The sequence below is a fragment of the Dermacentor albipictus genome, chromosome 10 (assembly GCF_038994185.2).
Source record: "Dermacentor albipictus isolate Rhodes 1998 colony chromosome 10, USDA_Dalb.pri_finalv2, whole genome shotgun sequence".
Lineage (NCBI taxonomy): Eukaryota > Metazoa > Arthropoda > Arachnida > Ixodida > Ixodidae > Dermacentor > Dermacentor albipictus.
In genome coordinates this window covers 99,944,222-99,960,984 of record NC_091830.1, presented here as the reverse complement: position 1 = coordinate 99,960,984, position 16,763 = coordinate 99,944,222, and the positions used below count along the sequence as shown (strand labels likewise).

General features: G+C 47.4%; 1 protein-coding gene, 1 long non-coding RNA gene and 1 pseudogene across 3 annotated transcripts in view; 1 reads left to right on the top strand and 2 right to left on the bottom strand.

Moving 5' to 3' along the window:
* Nucleotides 1-16,763, bottom strand: part of LOC135908011 (uncharacterized) — a 132,920-nt gene that overhangs the window by 71,828 nt on the left and 44,329 nt on the right. For both annotated transcript variants that reach the window (XM_065439784.2, XM_065439783.1), the window contains exons 6-7: nucleotides 4,248-4,296; nucleotides 2,476-2,534 (exon numbers count right to left, since the gene is read on the bottom strand). In XM_065439784.2, coding sequence (XP_065295856.1) covers nucleotides 2,476-2,534; nucleotides 4,248-4,296 — 108 coding nt within the window. The remainder of the gene's footprint in view (nucleotides 1-2,475; nucleotides 2,535-4,247; nucleotides 4,297-16,763) is intronic.
* Nucleotides 8,788-12,935, top strand: LOC135908013 (uncharacterized). The gene is made up of 6 exons (XR_010566162.2): nucleotides 8,788-9,115; nucleotides 9,214-9,261; nucleotides 9,953-10,061; nucleotides 10,406-10,505; nucleotides 10,898-11,052; nucleotides 11,518-12,935. It is a non-coding gene; the product is annotated as an uncharacterized lncRNA (long non-coding RNA).
* LOC135908012 (putative nuclease HARBI1) lies at nucleotides 14,605-15,753 on the bottom strand (annotated as a pseudogene).

The following is a 16,763-nucleotide window of genomic DNA, read 5'->3' as shown; positions in this document are numbered from 1 at the left end:
GAGAGCACTCTGATGCCGATTGCCTATCACACGCCCCATTGACTCGCTGCCGCAAGACGATGAAGGTGGCGACGCGTTCCTTGGAATAATAAGTGCGGAATTCTTCGCTGAATAGCAACGACCAGACCCGGAGATGAAAAATCTCTTCAATTATTTGGAAGGGCACACCGACGTAGTCGCTAGGGGATTTAGCCGAGAATTGTCTTCGTACCAGCTTCAAAACAACATACTTGTAAAGAAGAACTTCTCACCAGTCCACGCCAACTGCCTTCTTGCTCCCTCAGCGCTGCGTCCAGAAGCACTGCACGCCCTACATTACGATGCGAATACTGGGCACCTCGGATTATCCTGGACACTATCGAGGATACAGAAAAAGTATTTCTGGCCACGCCTGACCGCCGACGTCGCCCGTTACGTCAAGACATGCCGAGACTGTCAGCGACCCAAGACATCAACGACAAGGACAGCGGGATTACTAGAGCCAATCGAGCCTCTTTGGCAACTATTTCAGCAGATCGGGATGGACTTGTTGGGACGCTTTGCCGCATCAACATAAGGAAATAAGTGGATCATCGTGGCGACGGACTACTTTAACCGCTTCGCTAAAACTGAAGCTCTGCCGAAAGATAGTGCAGCCCAAGTGGCGAATTAATCGTCCAGAACATCCTGCTGACACATCCTGCTGGTGTCCCAGGAGTCCTCATCACCGACAGAGGAATGGCCTTTACAGCGGAGCTCACCCAAGCCATTCTGCAGTACAGTCCGACAAGCCACAGGAGGACAACTGCCTACCACCCATAGACGAATTGTCTTACGGAGCGCCTGAATAAGACCCTCGCCGACATGCTAGCAATATACATCAACGTCGAACACAAGACCTGACATGGCGTCCTACCGCACGTAACCTTCACTTACAACACGGCGGTGCAAGAAACAACGCAGATGACACCATTCAAGCTGGTTTACGGCAGGAACCCGACGACGACTCTCAACTCCATGCTGCCGCACTTCCCTGACGAAGAGAATGTTGACGTCGCTACCTATCTCCAGCGCGCCGAAGAAGCCCGACAGCTAGCCCGCCTACGGATCAAGAACCAGCAGCGTACCGACAGCCGACACTACAACCTCCGACGATGCTACGTCGATTACCAGCCTGGCGAGCGTGTTTGGGTTTTGACCCCAATATGCCGCCATGGACTCAATGAGAAAATATTACGCCAGTATTCCGATGTATTGACGCACTGGACTATGAGAGCGTGCCAGGTGGCATTTCGCGTTCACAGCGGCGCCGTGCACGATTTGAAGTTGTCCACGTGGTGCGTCTTAAGACCTTTTACGCATGCGGGCGATCTTCCTTTTTTTGTTTTTTTGCTACGGGTGTTTTTGCTTGTTGCTTTCGTTTGTTTGCAGCATAGGGTCAATGCTTTTTAAGAGGGGGTATTGACACGTGTACTTGTTTATCTTAATCGGGTGACCACGTTTCCCCGCCAAACAAATGTTATCGCACAGCGCAGGACGCGCCTCCATGTATCTGAAGTTTCTTGAATGTTATCTGTGGTTCGATCCACAGTCTGTTATCACCGAACCTTGTGTAATCTGATTTCATGTGTGCACGACGCGAATAATGTATAACTTTCTGGAAGGCACGCGGACACCAGCGATTACTCTTGCCCCTTCGATGACTGACGTGTAAAAGCCAACGCGCTTGACCCGCTGATCACATTTTCGACCATCGCCGACTGTGTTCGTCGTTATCGTTGTGCTTTGAGTGTAGCCTGTTTGTGAGGACACAGGTTCGCCCAATAAAACACTAGGTTCACCATTCGCAGTTTGACTGCTTTCTTCACCGTCACTAACACGTGACGGTATGCTAAGTGACTATCCGTGCTGTATGTGCGGGTTATAATGCTGCACTGTTCAACCAATAATGGTGGCCACACCAGGCCTCACCTTCCTGACTAAATTATTCCTCAGGATTATGTGATTAGCAGCGCGCGAGCAAATGTCAATAAACTTAGGTAACCGCACACGTCTTTATTTTAAATCCTCGCATGGCAATAAATATTGAAAATACCAAGCAATATCGGTAATATAATTTTACTGGCGCGGCTGTAAATTTACTGCAAGCGCTTGCGTGTAGGCTGCCTAGTTGCTGCTACGCTCGGGTGGCGTTGTGGCTGGCGCTGTTTGTTGTGACGGTTTCGACGCCGTCAGCTTTCACAATGCCACCCACGTCTGAGCCGTCATGACGAAGGGCCAGCAGTTTTCGCGCTTGAACGCAGCAGCCAATATCGCTTGCATTTACGCAGTCGGAACAGAGCCCCTAGTCCTTCCCAAAGGCGTAAGCGCTGACTTATACTGATTCACTACACCTGATGTATCACTTGTCAAACCGGCATATATGTACGAAAAATTTTACTTCTGCGACGAAACAAAACGGCAAGAAAGATAGCACTATTTTTCACATTAACTTACCCGTAGAGTTAAGCTGAAGGGTATTTTGTCGACCTCGTGCAAAAGAGACAGGAGGATTTCTGCAATGAAAGGTAACCCAAGACGTTAGGTTCTTAGCGGTTGAAATAGGTGCCGCAGTCTTCCGCAGAAAGGTAACCAATAATTCCGTCCACATTATTTGAATACACTGCACAAGAAATTCTGAAACAATACACTGTTAGCTTTGGAATAGGTCACTTGTGCGCATGCTCAAGAAAAGTTATTTCAATGTTTGCGCAAGCATATTAACTAATGCGAGAAATTCTAGAATTGGGAAAATCAAGGTTGGCGTATAAAATCAGCTCCGTTCAGTGTGGTGTCTTGGATTACATGCAGAGCAAGTAAACTAGATTGTTAAAATACATTCTAAGCAGTGCAGAATTCTAATATTAGTAACAAATGCAGTTCGTTGGCTATTGAAATTACGACTGTTCTGCTCACACACAAGCCCACAAAAATAACCTGAAACTCTGTCCAGAGCTTCAATTAGGTTATTTTTTCTTTCTAACGTTGATATTTTTTAATAAGAACCTAATTTACAGTGAATGTACATCTGACAAATGAGAACAAGGTGAAATAGGTACTACAAGTTTTTTTTTTATTCTAACTGATTAACAAAGGTCGAAGAACGAAGCCTTAGCACAATGTCTCGATAAGGGGATCCAACTTTCTTCGTAAATGGGAGCAGAAGTTTTTTATTGCGAATGGTATTCTTAGACCGCTTAAGTCGCCATGCTTCTATCTAGCCTCTTTACGCCACTCTTCTATGAACAACAACAAAAAAAAAGACCAGAATTTCTTCGGCAATGAACGGAGTTATACTCGCGCCCAAAGAAGCGGCGGCCAGACACGTGCTGAATGCCGCACGTGAGTAGAAAGTGTGCCGCGAAAACAGGCGAGCGGCAACTTTGTCCTGCCGCGGAGCGACTAGGTCCTTACGACTAGATTTCTCACGGCAGGCCGCTCACTCCCCATCCGGAAGATTAATTGAGAGCGGCAGATTCTTTCGAGGGAGAAAACCATCCCAGGAAAGAAACCCCTCCTCTCTAAGCATCGCTAATCACAGCACAGTGAATCTAACTGATAGTGAATCACTTGCCTGCCGCAGAGGCAAAGACGCCCACACGTCTGGTTTATGCCATTGCTGGCAGGTTCTGCCGCCTGTCACGGTAAAACGTGAGAAATTTTGTACATCAAGCTAAAATTGCCGCCATCTTCTTATTTTACGACCCTTTAAGGAGCCCGAAAAATATATAAAGTTATGTAAGGGCACTCATGCGCAGAACTGCCGCTCTCTTCAATGCAAGCCTATCGGGAACGATAGCCTTGCATCCGAAAGTAGTCGGCTCCGCGATCCACGGGATTCAGTGTTCTTTAGAGAACCGGACTCAGCAAAATCCTTCTGACACTAAGTGTGTTTCTTAGTTGATAATTGCGCATTAGCTGCCCTTTTATATGTGTTGCACATACAGTACTTTGTCCACACGACAGGTAATTAACGACACTATTGCTAGCTTAGTATGTGTCATAGGTTCCCGTGCAGCCTCAATGTAAAGTGCTTTTTGTCCGTAAAAGGCACCTTGGTAAACACAGCTATCGAAATTATAAAGAAGTCCCAGGAGCGATCCTAGCATCCTGTGGTGATAATGGCGAAATGACGGATAGCATGCGCTTAGGCGTCGTGCCTTCCTGACGGATGGGGATGTCGTTTCATTGTGGAAGTGACGTGAAATGAGAAAAATAACTACACTTACCGGCGAGTATCTCGTTCCCGAGTATTGAGTCAGATGGGTTGTACATGGCCTGTGGAATAACAACCACAAAACAACATTTCAAATATTTACTCCCTCATAGTCTTGATTGTTTACACTAACCTCCACTTATTATCTTGTACAAATAATTACATAAAGCAGCATTCAAAAATTGTTAGAAATAACTGTTGAGAGGGAATATTAGTTCGTTCAGAGAAGGTTACCACAAGCTGATAGCACCCGTAATGAGTCAAAGAGCAAGCTCGGTAATCCCAAAGCCTTCTATCCTGCTCATCTCTCATTTTTTATAGGACTTCAATGCACGTGCATTTGGAAAGTAGTAGCAACATTACACATTTTGTTTCTGGCCCTGAATTCCCAAAACCTCTTACACTAGAATTCTTCGCCAGAAAATATCTAAACCATTTCTAATTCTGGATATACAAGGTGAGCATTCTTAAGTTTTATGGAAGTTTAACGATAGCCTGTTGCAAATAACATACTTGTATTCCTTGCGCTGGATTATTCAGAGAGCGGGACATTACTTGCACGAGAAATCAAAACGCATATTCAACTAATTAACATACATCCTGTAATTACCTTTTGAATTTATTACTATACGGCACTTACTGCAATTTACGAAACGTAGCCGGTGAGTTTGCAAGGCCTATCCACTTGGAATGGATTTTTAGAATTACGCCTGTTTGAAGATATGTGCTATTAAACTTGCCGTAAGGATTCACTGTTGTTCCACTTAGTTTAAACAAAACGCTCTTTCATGCATCGAAGCATAAAACTAGCTGGAGCGCCGATATATATAGTTCCATAATTTCGGAAATGATATCTATAAACTGGATACTTAGTAGAAATTCATTTCAAGTGGATATCTCCTGCAAGCACATGTAACTAGTACATTCTTTCTAATTCGTTGAATATGGCTTTCAATTTCGGGTGCTGGTAATGTCCGCGTCTTCGAATAATCCAACTGAAGAACGATAATTATGCTGCGTGCCAAAGGCGACTTTTAAAAAAAATGGCTGTGGCTTAAGTAAGGTTAAGCCCAGGATGCGAAGCATACTAGCCTTTATTTTAGTTGTTGAACCACTGTTTAGCCTGGTGAACTGCTGTTGCTTGGCTAAATTTGGTTCGGCTAGACGAAGAAACAACTCATGCATTACTGCTTCGCCTTCAAGAGTGGAACGCGACAGCGTTCCCGTCGACCCGCCAAGGGGTGTAAGACAATGGGCTACAGGGCAGCGACTACGCGCCCCGCATTGGACGCGGTGAGCGTCGAGCAAAGCAGCGTTCGGCGCGGCAACGAAATGTGCGCCTGAGCAAGAGACGCACGCCTTAGAAACAGCTCGTTTCTAAGGCAGCACCGCATTCACTAGAGGCGCTTTTGTACCGCTTTGAAGCATCGTACTCGTGGCTCAGTGGTAGCGTCTCCGTCCCACACTCCGGAGACCCTGGTTCGATTCCCACCCAGCCCGTCTTGCAAGAGTTGAGCCAAAGCCACTTCTCCTCTGTCGTGACGTCACGGTGTCACGTGGTTTCATGGCGACACCGCCGCGCCTGAGGAGCTGGGTTGAGCTCTCGTAATATGCTTCGCATAAAATTCCATAGAACTGAGAAACGATCGTGCGGAATTAATAGCCAAGGCTGCAGGCAAACGGGGATGTAGGCTTACGAATAATAGGCTTTGCGAATTCAGCCCGTGGCGTTTTAGAGCGCAGCTCTTTGGCGTCCGTTCCTGGGTTTCGCGTCGTCGTCGTCGTCGGCGTTGTCGTCGGCCTCGTAACCAGCTCGCCGACGAATCTGCTGCTCCGCCGCCGCGCATGCGCGCTGTCGGCTCTCCGGGCGAGGGAGGATTATGGAAGGGAGGAGGAGAGACTGTGGAGGAGGGCTGGCTACACAAATGGCTCTTTGGCGTCCGTTCCTGGGTTTCGCGTCGTCGTCGGCGTTGTCGTCGGCCTCGTAACCAGCTCGCCGACGAATCTGCTCCGCCGCCGCGCATGCGCGCTGTCGGCTCTCCGGGCGAGGGAGGAGGAGAGACTGTGGAGGAAGGCTGGCTACACAAATGGCTCTTTGGCGTCCGTTCCTGGGTTTCGCGTCGTCGTCGGCGTTATCGTCGGCCTCGTACCCAGCTCCGCGCCCCTTTCATCCCCCCAGCGCTAGCAGCGACCGACTGATACCGCTTTCGTGAGTCCGCTACCACACTCACGAAAGACGTCGTGCACTTCCTGCAACTCGCATTAACCGTCCATCGATCCACACCGATGTTAGTAGTGGGGGACTTTAATGTTGACATAAAGACAAACAGCAATTTCCTAACACTTATGCGGGAGAACATCCCGTTCCTCTCGCTCGTAACGCGTCCCACGGCTGTGAAAACCTCGCGAGGCACTTGTATAGATCTCGTCTTTGAGAATCAAGCATTGGTGTACCAAGTCGAACATATATCAGTCTATTTCTCCGACCACAAAGCTTCCTTCATGACTCTCAAGAACTGTTAGTAGAGTCTTTGTTAAAGGAATACGTGTGAAAAATTAAAAAAAAAAATTCTGTGATAGCGCATACATGTGTTGCTCGATTTCTTTGCCTCAATCTATCGAAAAGGTGAAACAGCTTATTTGCTGCGCTCAAATTTCGCATTAGGAAGTAACGTAATCGTCGGTAATTTTTTTCAATACTATTAGTATGTGACGGAAAAAAAAAACTCGAGAAAGATCTGGGCAGCGTGGCTCTTAGGAATTAGGCTATACCTATGAAATCCAGCTAAACACACCACGGTGGCGTAGTGACGCTGCACTGCTAAGCACGAGGTCGTGGGTTCGACTCTAGAGCTCAAACGTCGCCTTTTAATGCGGGTAAAATGTAACGACATCGGCGTAATTAGATTTAGGTGCACAATAAAGAGCGCCAGGCCGTGCAAATTAATCAGCAGTCCCCGACACTTCCTGCCTCATTAAATCGTGGTTCTGGCGTGAAAATAGAAATTTCAATTTTTTATTTGAGTGATAAGGTAAGGGAAAAGGAACGCCGATGGAAAAATAGCTTACCGTCGGTGGTAGCAGAAATACCATTTCAATTAATGCTTTGTTTAACACGCGAAATCATCGAAACATTATAGCATTCGAACACTTCAATGAAACGGCACAATATTCCCTCTGTGGTTTCCTTCGCTTCATTATCTGATGGCTTCATACGCTTGCAATAGAACGAGAGAATGAAAGCTACTCAAAGCTCTGCTCGAGAGATCCACAAGGGAGAAATGAGTGAGAGAGAAACCAAGGAGAGACAAGGTAGGACAGCACAACAAGCGTCCGGTTTGCTACACTATGCTGACGAAAATTAAAATAAGGAATAGAGAAAGGGAATGAGGGACAATGAGTAGTCTGCATCCATATAGGGCGATGCACACGTCAATAAAGGGCCTCTCAGACCTATGCACCGCATATACTGTCCTAACGCACGAGTCGCGGTCCCTACGGCGAGCAGATCCTAAAGTGCACAAAATTATGCGCAATGTAGAGCGCAATGTTGTTGCAATTATGCGCAATGTTGTTGGGCGAGTTGGCGCATCTTAACAAATATTTAAACTGACCGAACTAACGGCCACAGAGAACAAGGACATACAGAGAGAAAGCAGGACATACATTTTTTTCTGCAGATTGCAAGGTTAGAAGAAGCTCGTTTCCCGCAATCAGTCATTTCATCAGGAGTGGAGGGAGTGCGAAAGAAGATAAAAGCGGAAACAGCATTAGCGAAACCGCAAGGCAATGCAAAGATGAAAAAACAAAAACGTGAAACTGTGCCTTATGCTGACAAACGTCAAATAACAAAAAAGATTGTGAAATTATATGGAGTTGAGGTAGCGTTCTCAGCTCCCGGCAAGTTTTCTAGATGATTTTCGCGCAAATGAAGAAGTAAGAACAGGTTGCAAGGGTGCGGCAAAAAACTAAGCTACGAGTAGGACCCTCCCTAATGCGAAATATGAGCGCAGGTCTATGCGTGTTTTCATTTCGCAGTTTATTTAGGCAAAGAATTCGAGAGAAAGATGTAGCAGGTCCGGAAATCATGGTAAACCTTATCTGCGGGTCAAGCGCACGCCGGCTTTTATATGTGACTTATCCATGGTTCCGGTGCAATCGTTTGTGCCCTCTTGGCATCCCGAAAGTCCTACACAATTCACGCCGTGCATACGACCAGATTACAAAACAATCACGAACCATTACAATCGAAAAAAGCGCCAACGAGACCAAACCAAACGAGCGCGAGCCAGAGCTGACGTGCGGAGACAATAGTAGGAAACGTGCGGTCCGGCTGAGACCAGGGGCGCGATAACGTAACTCTATTCCAAACAAAAAGTGTTCCAAAATCCGGACGTCAAAATGACGCGACAGTTTCTGCGTATGGGGGCGGGAACCAGCGACGTTTTTCAATCTGTCCAATCAGCAGCCTCCATCGTTGCCGGAAGTATGTTTTGCTTGTTTTTTATTCGCAAAGGGACCGTATAGCAAGTGACATAAAGACATAAACGTCTGATAAAAGAACAATTGTATGTCGCTGAAAGTAAAAGTGTTTTGTAATCTTTTAACGCAAGAGAAGTTGAAGCGCACTTGAAAGTAAGCACAAATATTTTAATTTTTTGAGTCATAGCCACACACGTGCCAATTCCGCATCCAATCCATTTCGCTACGCACACTTAAGATGGCGGCTACGTGAAAACAGCTGATCGGTCCTGTGGCCCGCACTTGGTGTATATTTGTCCGTAACGTGATTAGTTGAAATGTTGCCGTACGCGGTACTTTCGCCCGAGAAGAATTCTGGAAGCTGTGAACATCATGAAGACTGCGAAAGCGTAGTGCTCGGTGAGTAAACGCATCATTCTTTCTTGTGCTTAGTGACTGAGCAGTACCATCTGAGCTGGGCGATCGCATGGTGTTCACTTTTGCTTTTATTCGCATAGGATACGGAAGAATCGATGAAGGTTGGAAGGCATCTCAACAGATAGCTGGTAAGTAAACGTTTTCTATAAACGATCGCAACTGTCTCCGAATGTAGTCATGATTTAAATCGAGGGTGGTCTGTAAGAGAGGCTCATTTTTGTTTCTTTGCCACACACTGCTGCGCAGTGATCCATTCCCCCGTGCGGGCGGTACAGATGCTTCTGCTGGATATTCGCACGAGAAAAGTTTTTTTGTTGTTGTTATTCACTTGTGTTAAATTTAACGTGGCATTTATGGCGTGATAAAATAACGACACATTAAATGAATGTAACCGATATGTTTTAACGACGAATTGATATCTGAAACGGTACGATTTGTTGGTATTAATTCGCTGCGGTCCGGCGAAAATTGAGCGCGAAAAAGAAATGGCGGAGAGCAGCAACAGCGCGCGCGTTTCGGCCGCGCAGGCCGCTATGCTAGTGGAGTTTATGGAGCAGCATCCGTACTTGGCGAGAGGCTCCACCAGCCTCTCGCCAAGTATGAGTGCTGCCCAAAAAAGGGGACTATGGGCAGAAATTGCCGCTGCCTTAAACGCCGTCGGGCCGGCAGTTAAGATAGCCCGGCGCTGGCGCCTGTATTGGGCGCGCATGGCGTACGAATGTAAGAAACTCGCGGCGCAGGTTGGCGCCGAAAAGAGGTGAGCCCGCGACTAGCAACGTCTTCGGAACGTATAAGCTGACGGTGTTCATGCACTTGCAGGAAGACGGGAGGTGGAAAGTTGGGCGGCTTAGAGGGTCGAGTGATCGCCGTGCTCGCCCATACCGGCCCAGCCTCCGCCCCTGCGGATTTTTTTCACGGCAATGCTGAGGTGAGTAGCAATGTTCGTTGCTATGTGTACCGATGTCGGGCAGTTACACCGTGGTGAATATTTTTCCCTTGTGTGCTTGTGTGTGTATTCTTACAATTCAACACACATGCCAGCACATGATATCCGTACTTTGCAAGAACGGAAATGCTGCCCCACTGCTGTTAGAAACACCTTGTGGTGGATTTCATGACTCGTTAATCCGAAAAGCATTAGCGACGAGTTGTCAAAGCTCCAAGGCACTAGTATGTCGCATGATGGATTAGGAATTGCGTGATAAGTGAAATAGACATTGCAACCAGTTGATGGAACTTAATCACATTATGTCCTGTACTTTATTGTTCCAGGAGGACACAGCCAGTGAGGAGTCCGCTGAAGTGCCCCCTGCCCCACCAGCAGCTGCGCGCGTCTCGGTGGGCACGGAGCCGGGGACCAGTGGCACTGCACGTAAGGCACTTCAGCAGCTATTGCAATACGAACACATCACTCCAAGCATTATCTATTAAGACCTTAGAAACAGAAATTGTGTATTTATATTATTTACATGGCAAAGAAGAAGTGCCTGCCTAAGGGTTGCTGCAAAATGGAACAATAATGTGACTGTTAACACCATTTGTAATGCAGCGTACAAGCTGAAAGTACTATCAGTGTAGTCTTTTATGATGGTGTAGTGCCTTTTTGTTTATGCAAATTGACTGTTCATTTTGTGAACGGTGTGTTGCCGGAATTATTTTTCTGGGCTTCCACATGATAATGAACCAGTAAAATGTCTATGCAGGATGGAGCGAAATTAGTTTTCTTAACCACTGTTTACTGATTTTATTTTTACGGACCATCAGCTCGGCAGCAGCCCCGCAGGCCACCCCGACTTCAGGTCCTCACGGACGCCGCATCGAGCACGGCCGCGGACTATGCCCGGCAGAGCCGGTTAGCTGAGGCGGCAAACGCGGAGGCCGCAAGCTTCCACCAGCAGTTGCTGCAGCAACATCGGCAGGTGCGTACAACTTGGCCGGGTCATTTGTTCAAGAGGTGATTAGGGCACGTGGTAATAATGTACATTACAACCATGTTACACATGCGAGGCATGTGTAGTCATTTGGCTCATTGGCTCATGCACGTTTATACATCTCCTTTGAGGTGTTCTTTAACACATAGCAACTTACAAAACATTTCCATGGTTGCATGTATCGCGACAGCATGATCATAATTTTTTTAACAATTCAACTAGTCACCAATACTGCCTTCTGACAGGCAGAGGCAGCTTGGTGTGATTTGTTACGTTTCACACGTTTTTAACATAACAGACCATGTACGTTTGCACGGCCATTTGTCATGTCATATGTGAATGATCTCGCTGCCCTCAAGAGTAACCTTGCTGAAACTGCAAGACTTGCAAACAGTGCAAGTCGAGAATTTACAGTGCATAACCTGTAGCTAACTAAGTGAATTTGTTTCGCAGCTGGTGGAAGAGCAGCGAGCGACACGGCAAGTCCTCGAGCAGCTGGTGGCCGAGATGCGTGGTTCGCGAGAGGCGAACACTCTCATTGCGACCACGCTGCGCCAGCTGCTGGCTGCCCTGGCCGACCTGCGCGCGCCGCCTCAGCATTAAGGGGCAGCTTTTTTTTTTTTTTGCCATATCATCCTTTAGTGCTTTGTTAGGTACAAGTGTCACCAATCTATGCATGTTTTTTTTTTATGCAGCACTAAAGGATGATATGGCTGTTTTCCATAATTTCTGTCCCTAATCAAAATTTTTTTTTTCAAGGTAATTTCTGTCATGTTTATTTTAATATCTAGTGCAAGCTTCGCGTTACTATTCATTACCGTGTTCTTTTAGTGTGTCGTTTAGTCATTTTGTGTAATTATCTATGTTTATTTGATTATCTATGTTCTATCTATCTATCTATGTGTAATTATCTGTCATGTTTATTTTAATATCTAGTGCAAGTTTCGCATTTCTGTTCATTACCGTGTTTTTTTTTAGTGTGTCATTTAGTCATTTTGTGTAATTATCTATGTCCAAGTGCGACGGCATAAGGTATATTTACAATTTCTGTCATATTTTTGCGTTTCTGTTTTTTACCGTATTTTTTTCTCCAAGTTCATTTCATGTGTATTATTCTTTGTCCAAGTGAGACGGTATAACTTATATGCACATTTTTTGCCGTATTTTCGTTAGGTGTTCTTCACTTTTGTTTTGCTGTTACTGATATGTTTCAATGTGCGCCGCTCTTCCACGGAAGATACACTGTGCAATCACTTTTACGCCAACTATGACATTGTCTCGCACACATACAGGTGCGCTTAATAACTACAATACTGTGATACCTGGAAATCAATTTTCATGCCATATGTATGTCATGTTTGCAATGTATAATCATTCGTGCCTACGCAAAGTAGCCGAATTGGTATTTTTGTTAACACCAAGTGTACACACCCGAGCAGCAGGAAACGAAAGAGCGCTTTATTGCGAGAAGCATGTGTGTTTATACACAGGCAGGCCAGGCTTGCACATGCGTATCAAGATATTCTTGATGATGAAGCCACTGGTCACACCAAGCACCTGTTACCTGTGGTGGTCGCTGTGATATTTCAGGTGTCCTTACCTATGATAGCAATACAATCTAGTCCCCATTGTAGTTGAGCACAGTTTGTGACGTATGTAGCAGAGCCATCGATGTGGCCGCTATTTTGACATTCGCTGCCAGGCTGGTCTTGCAGCCGTTATATGAAATACCGCTTTAGTGCCAAGCATTTTCTCACTTGTCGTTCCTTAGAAGCATGTCATGGCTGCTTTATATTGTGATCTTATTACGGCACTAGTCATTGAAAAGAAACTGTTTTGTGCTGCAAACATGCCAACTACATAATAGAGAAGAGATCTTTCTTGCTGTGAAGTTGCTGGATGAAGAAAAATGGTTGTCTGCGAGTTCAAAAAAATGTCATTATGCTCGTGTCATATTTATGCGATTTAACATCTGCCAACGGCCCAGTGGTAGTGCACTGGGTCCCATGTAGTGAACATCACATGGCTATTTTGGCGCCATGAAGCCATGCTCTGTGTACTTGTCTGTCATTTGCTTTGATGAAAGACGGCATTGAAGATCGATCACATGGTTTTATTTACAATGCAGATATAAATAAACGATTTTAAACAATGCAAGTTGCACTTGAAATGAATATTTACAATTTGTGTTCCTTCAATTTCAGAACTATTTACATATGTACACTCTCCCAAGGGAGAATAACGCGCTTGACATGCCAGGCGATCATTTTCGGCATAACTTGGCCTTATGTCAAGGAACTGTGCGGTGGCTGTGTGGCAAAACAGCGCAGGGCCTACAAGGTGCGTGAGCACAGTACACATGGTGGAGCGAGAAGTGTTGTGCTTGGCAGCAGCCCAAATAGGAAGCGAGGAGGCGAAGACCAACATCCTCCCATGCGCAGTGCAGATGGCGGTGACAGTGTCGGTGATGACAGAAGCAACAGCAGCAGCAGCAAATCATTTGGCGAACCCCAGCTGCCCAGAGAAGTAGCTACAACATTCTGCTGATGAACACAAAGTGTTCTATCCACAGGTACTAAATGAAAGGCTCTCATGTAGTGTCACAGTGGAATGATGCAATCATCTCCGGTAGTGACAGCTCACTGGCAGAGGACACGTGAAAACGCTGGTTATGATTGAGCACATTCTATAAAAAAAGCAGCACGCTATCCACTAATTGCACATATTTCTTCACATTGGTTCCTGCTCTCTATTAGATGTGTAGACAGCGGTAATAAACATCTGCCTGCAGTGTCAGGCACATGTTTATTGCTGCTGTCGGTGCTGCTGTCGTCGCAGCCGCCTTCGCACCCTTTGCAGGTATCGCTGGTGCTGCTGCCGTGTCGTGCCAAATGAGCTAATAACATTATCCCGGGCAGCACAGCCTCTCATGTACATCATGCGTGCTGCCCTCACTTGGGGAACTCTCTGTGGGGAGGGGTTGCCACTTTCATCGTCACTGCTGCTGTTGCTGCTGTCATCACTAACATCATCCGACAACACGTCACCTTCATCAAGACACAAGTTGTGCAACACTGCACATGCTGCAACGATGTTGGCAGCGCGCTCTGGTTGGTAGTGGAGGGCGCGGTACCGCTGAAGGCAGCGAAAGCGGCTCTTCAAAAGCCCAATGCACCGCTCCACTACGGACCGCATGGCAGCATGTGCAGTGTTGTACCTGCCTTCTGCAGTGTGTACGGGAGGGTGGCCTGTGACTGGGGTCAGGAGCCATGGTTCCAGGAGGTAGCCGCTGTCACCTGCAGGATCATAAAAAATGGTATGAAATCTGCACAAAGTTTAGTAGGCGAAGCATGGGTCATGTAAAATGCACCTACTACAGAAAGGCTGCAATAAAGAAATATACAGGCTGAGCACCTGACCCAGCTGTGATCACAGATAACAATAGCTGGGACACAGCATCCCTATTTGCAGCAAGGCAGCTTTTTGTGTAGTCTTCATTCACAAATGACTGTCGGTGTAAAAAAAGAATGTGACAACGTGTGCACTGTACACTCACATTAAAAATTAGTTTAAAGTAAGGTTTCTTGTCACTTTATTTCGTGCGGATACCATTGGAAAATTTCTACATCTCGCCTATACTTAATAACCTGACTGTAACATAAGGGGTTCGGGCTTCAATATTCTCTTACGCCGCGAGCACGCTTTGCTGCCAGAATTGCAACTGTACAAAATTTTCCCGCTGCTCACCGAGGAGGTGTTCGCCGGCCTTGGCAATATGCCCCTCCAGGAACCGACGACGCAACCACGTAGTTCTCCAGACGTGGGCGTCGTGGTCTGACCCCGGTCGCAGAGGGTCGATGGCGAGGATCCGCATGCCTGCGTCGCAGATCTGACGAGAGCGCGCACAGCATAAGCCACGCGTTGCGATCACGGGCCAATTAGACAAAAATTAAGATACTTACGAACATTGTGTTGAGGGCGTAGTACCCTTTGCGGCACATGAATGCCGCCTTCTACTCGCCCTTCGGTGCGATGATGGCTATCAGGCTGCCGTCCACGCATCCGATGACGCCGGGAATGGAGCCGCGTCGAAGGAACCCTTCCTTCACGGCCGCCTTCTCCTCCGACGTCCTCGGGAAATGGACCCACTTGTTGCGGGCCCCGGCGTGGACGATTGCCTCCGCCACGCGTCGCACACACTTGCTGACCGCAGGCTGGGTCACGCCGATCGTCTCCTCGCTCCCTACCGAGGCCTGAAAGCTGCCCGTTGCGAAGAATCGCAACGCGCACAACACTTGCCGCTCCACCGACAGCGCTGAAGTTCTCACGCCTCCGAGTTCCTCCGCCACTTCGTCGCACAGCCACCGCACAGTTTCTTTCTTCAGGCGAAAGTGCCGCCGAAACTGATCGTCTGGCATGTCAAACGCATCCTCGGGCTCTCTCCTCCCGCGCCCGCACAGACGAGCCGCCGCCGCCGCCGCCAAACAAACCACGAAGGCCGCCATTTTTTTCTATTCCAAACGGACCGGGGCACTCACCGGCTATTCCACGAATTTGCCGGGTTTGTTCGGCATAATTTAGCATAATGTGTGCGTAAACGTCACTTTGACGTGGCAGTTTTTGTGCATTCCTGACGTCGCTTGACAGGCAGGAAAAATGGGCGCGGCCTCAAAAAATTCGACCAATGACCGAGCGGTGTCGGCCATGTTGGAATAGAAACAAAACGGAATAGTTTTACGTTATACCGATCCAGATGCGAGTACGCATCGAGCGGTCGGGCGGGTCCGCATGGAAACTATTTCCCGCCCGCACGCCACAACAGAGGTCGCTCCGATCGGTCACTGCCGGAAAATATGCCGGGAGAAAAAGTCTACGAATCCAATATTAGTGGAAGCAAAGGTAAAAGGTGAATGTGTACGTTGGTTGTCAGAAACACGTGTGAAAAAAAGGCTGCGCCTAGAATATATTGGAACCACATAAATTTTGGTTATGGGATTTCATCGTGCGTTTTTTGTTATTGTTTAACCTAGGTAGGACATTAGGCGGCATAATAGCGTCACATTCGCTTATAATTCTTCCCGGCATGACACCGCCGGATTTTAACGCGATAGCGTTAAGGAGCTCGTGTCGCAGAAAAGCCGGTGTCGTCGGCGCCGGGTGTCGGCGTCGGTGTCGGCGTTTGCGGCGTTGACCGTGAGCGATAAATCACGGCAGGCGCTTCATAAATAAAAAGCAACTTCCAAGATTGGCCCGGTGGGAATCGAACCAGGGTCTCCGGAGTGTGAGACGGAGACGCTACCACTCAGCCACGAGTTCGATGCTTCCAAGCGGTGCAAACGCGCCTCTAGTGAATGCGGTGTTGCCTTCGAAACGAGCCGTGGAAAGTTATACTGCGGTGTATATCGGTAATTATGAACATGTAACGTACAGAAGTCACAATTACACGAGTTGCGAAGTGCGTTTCCGCTGCATTTCTTCTGCGCTTTCCGCACACGCAGAGCCATCTTGCGGCAAACACAGAAGACCCCCTCCTCTCAATGTACGGCGCTGCCCCGACAGGAGGCGCGCCGCGCGCGCATTGGGACCGCTGCCAGGCGCGTCGCGGGACTCCCTCTCCCCTGACGACGCTTCGCCGTGCTCCCGGTTTAGATTACTATCTATCTCTCTGCCCGTGCCGATCATGACGTTTGGCTGGCGTA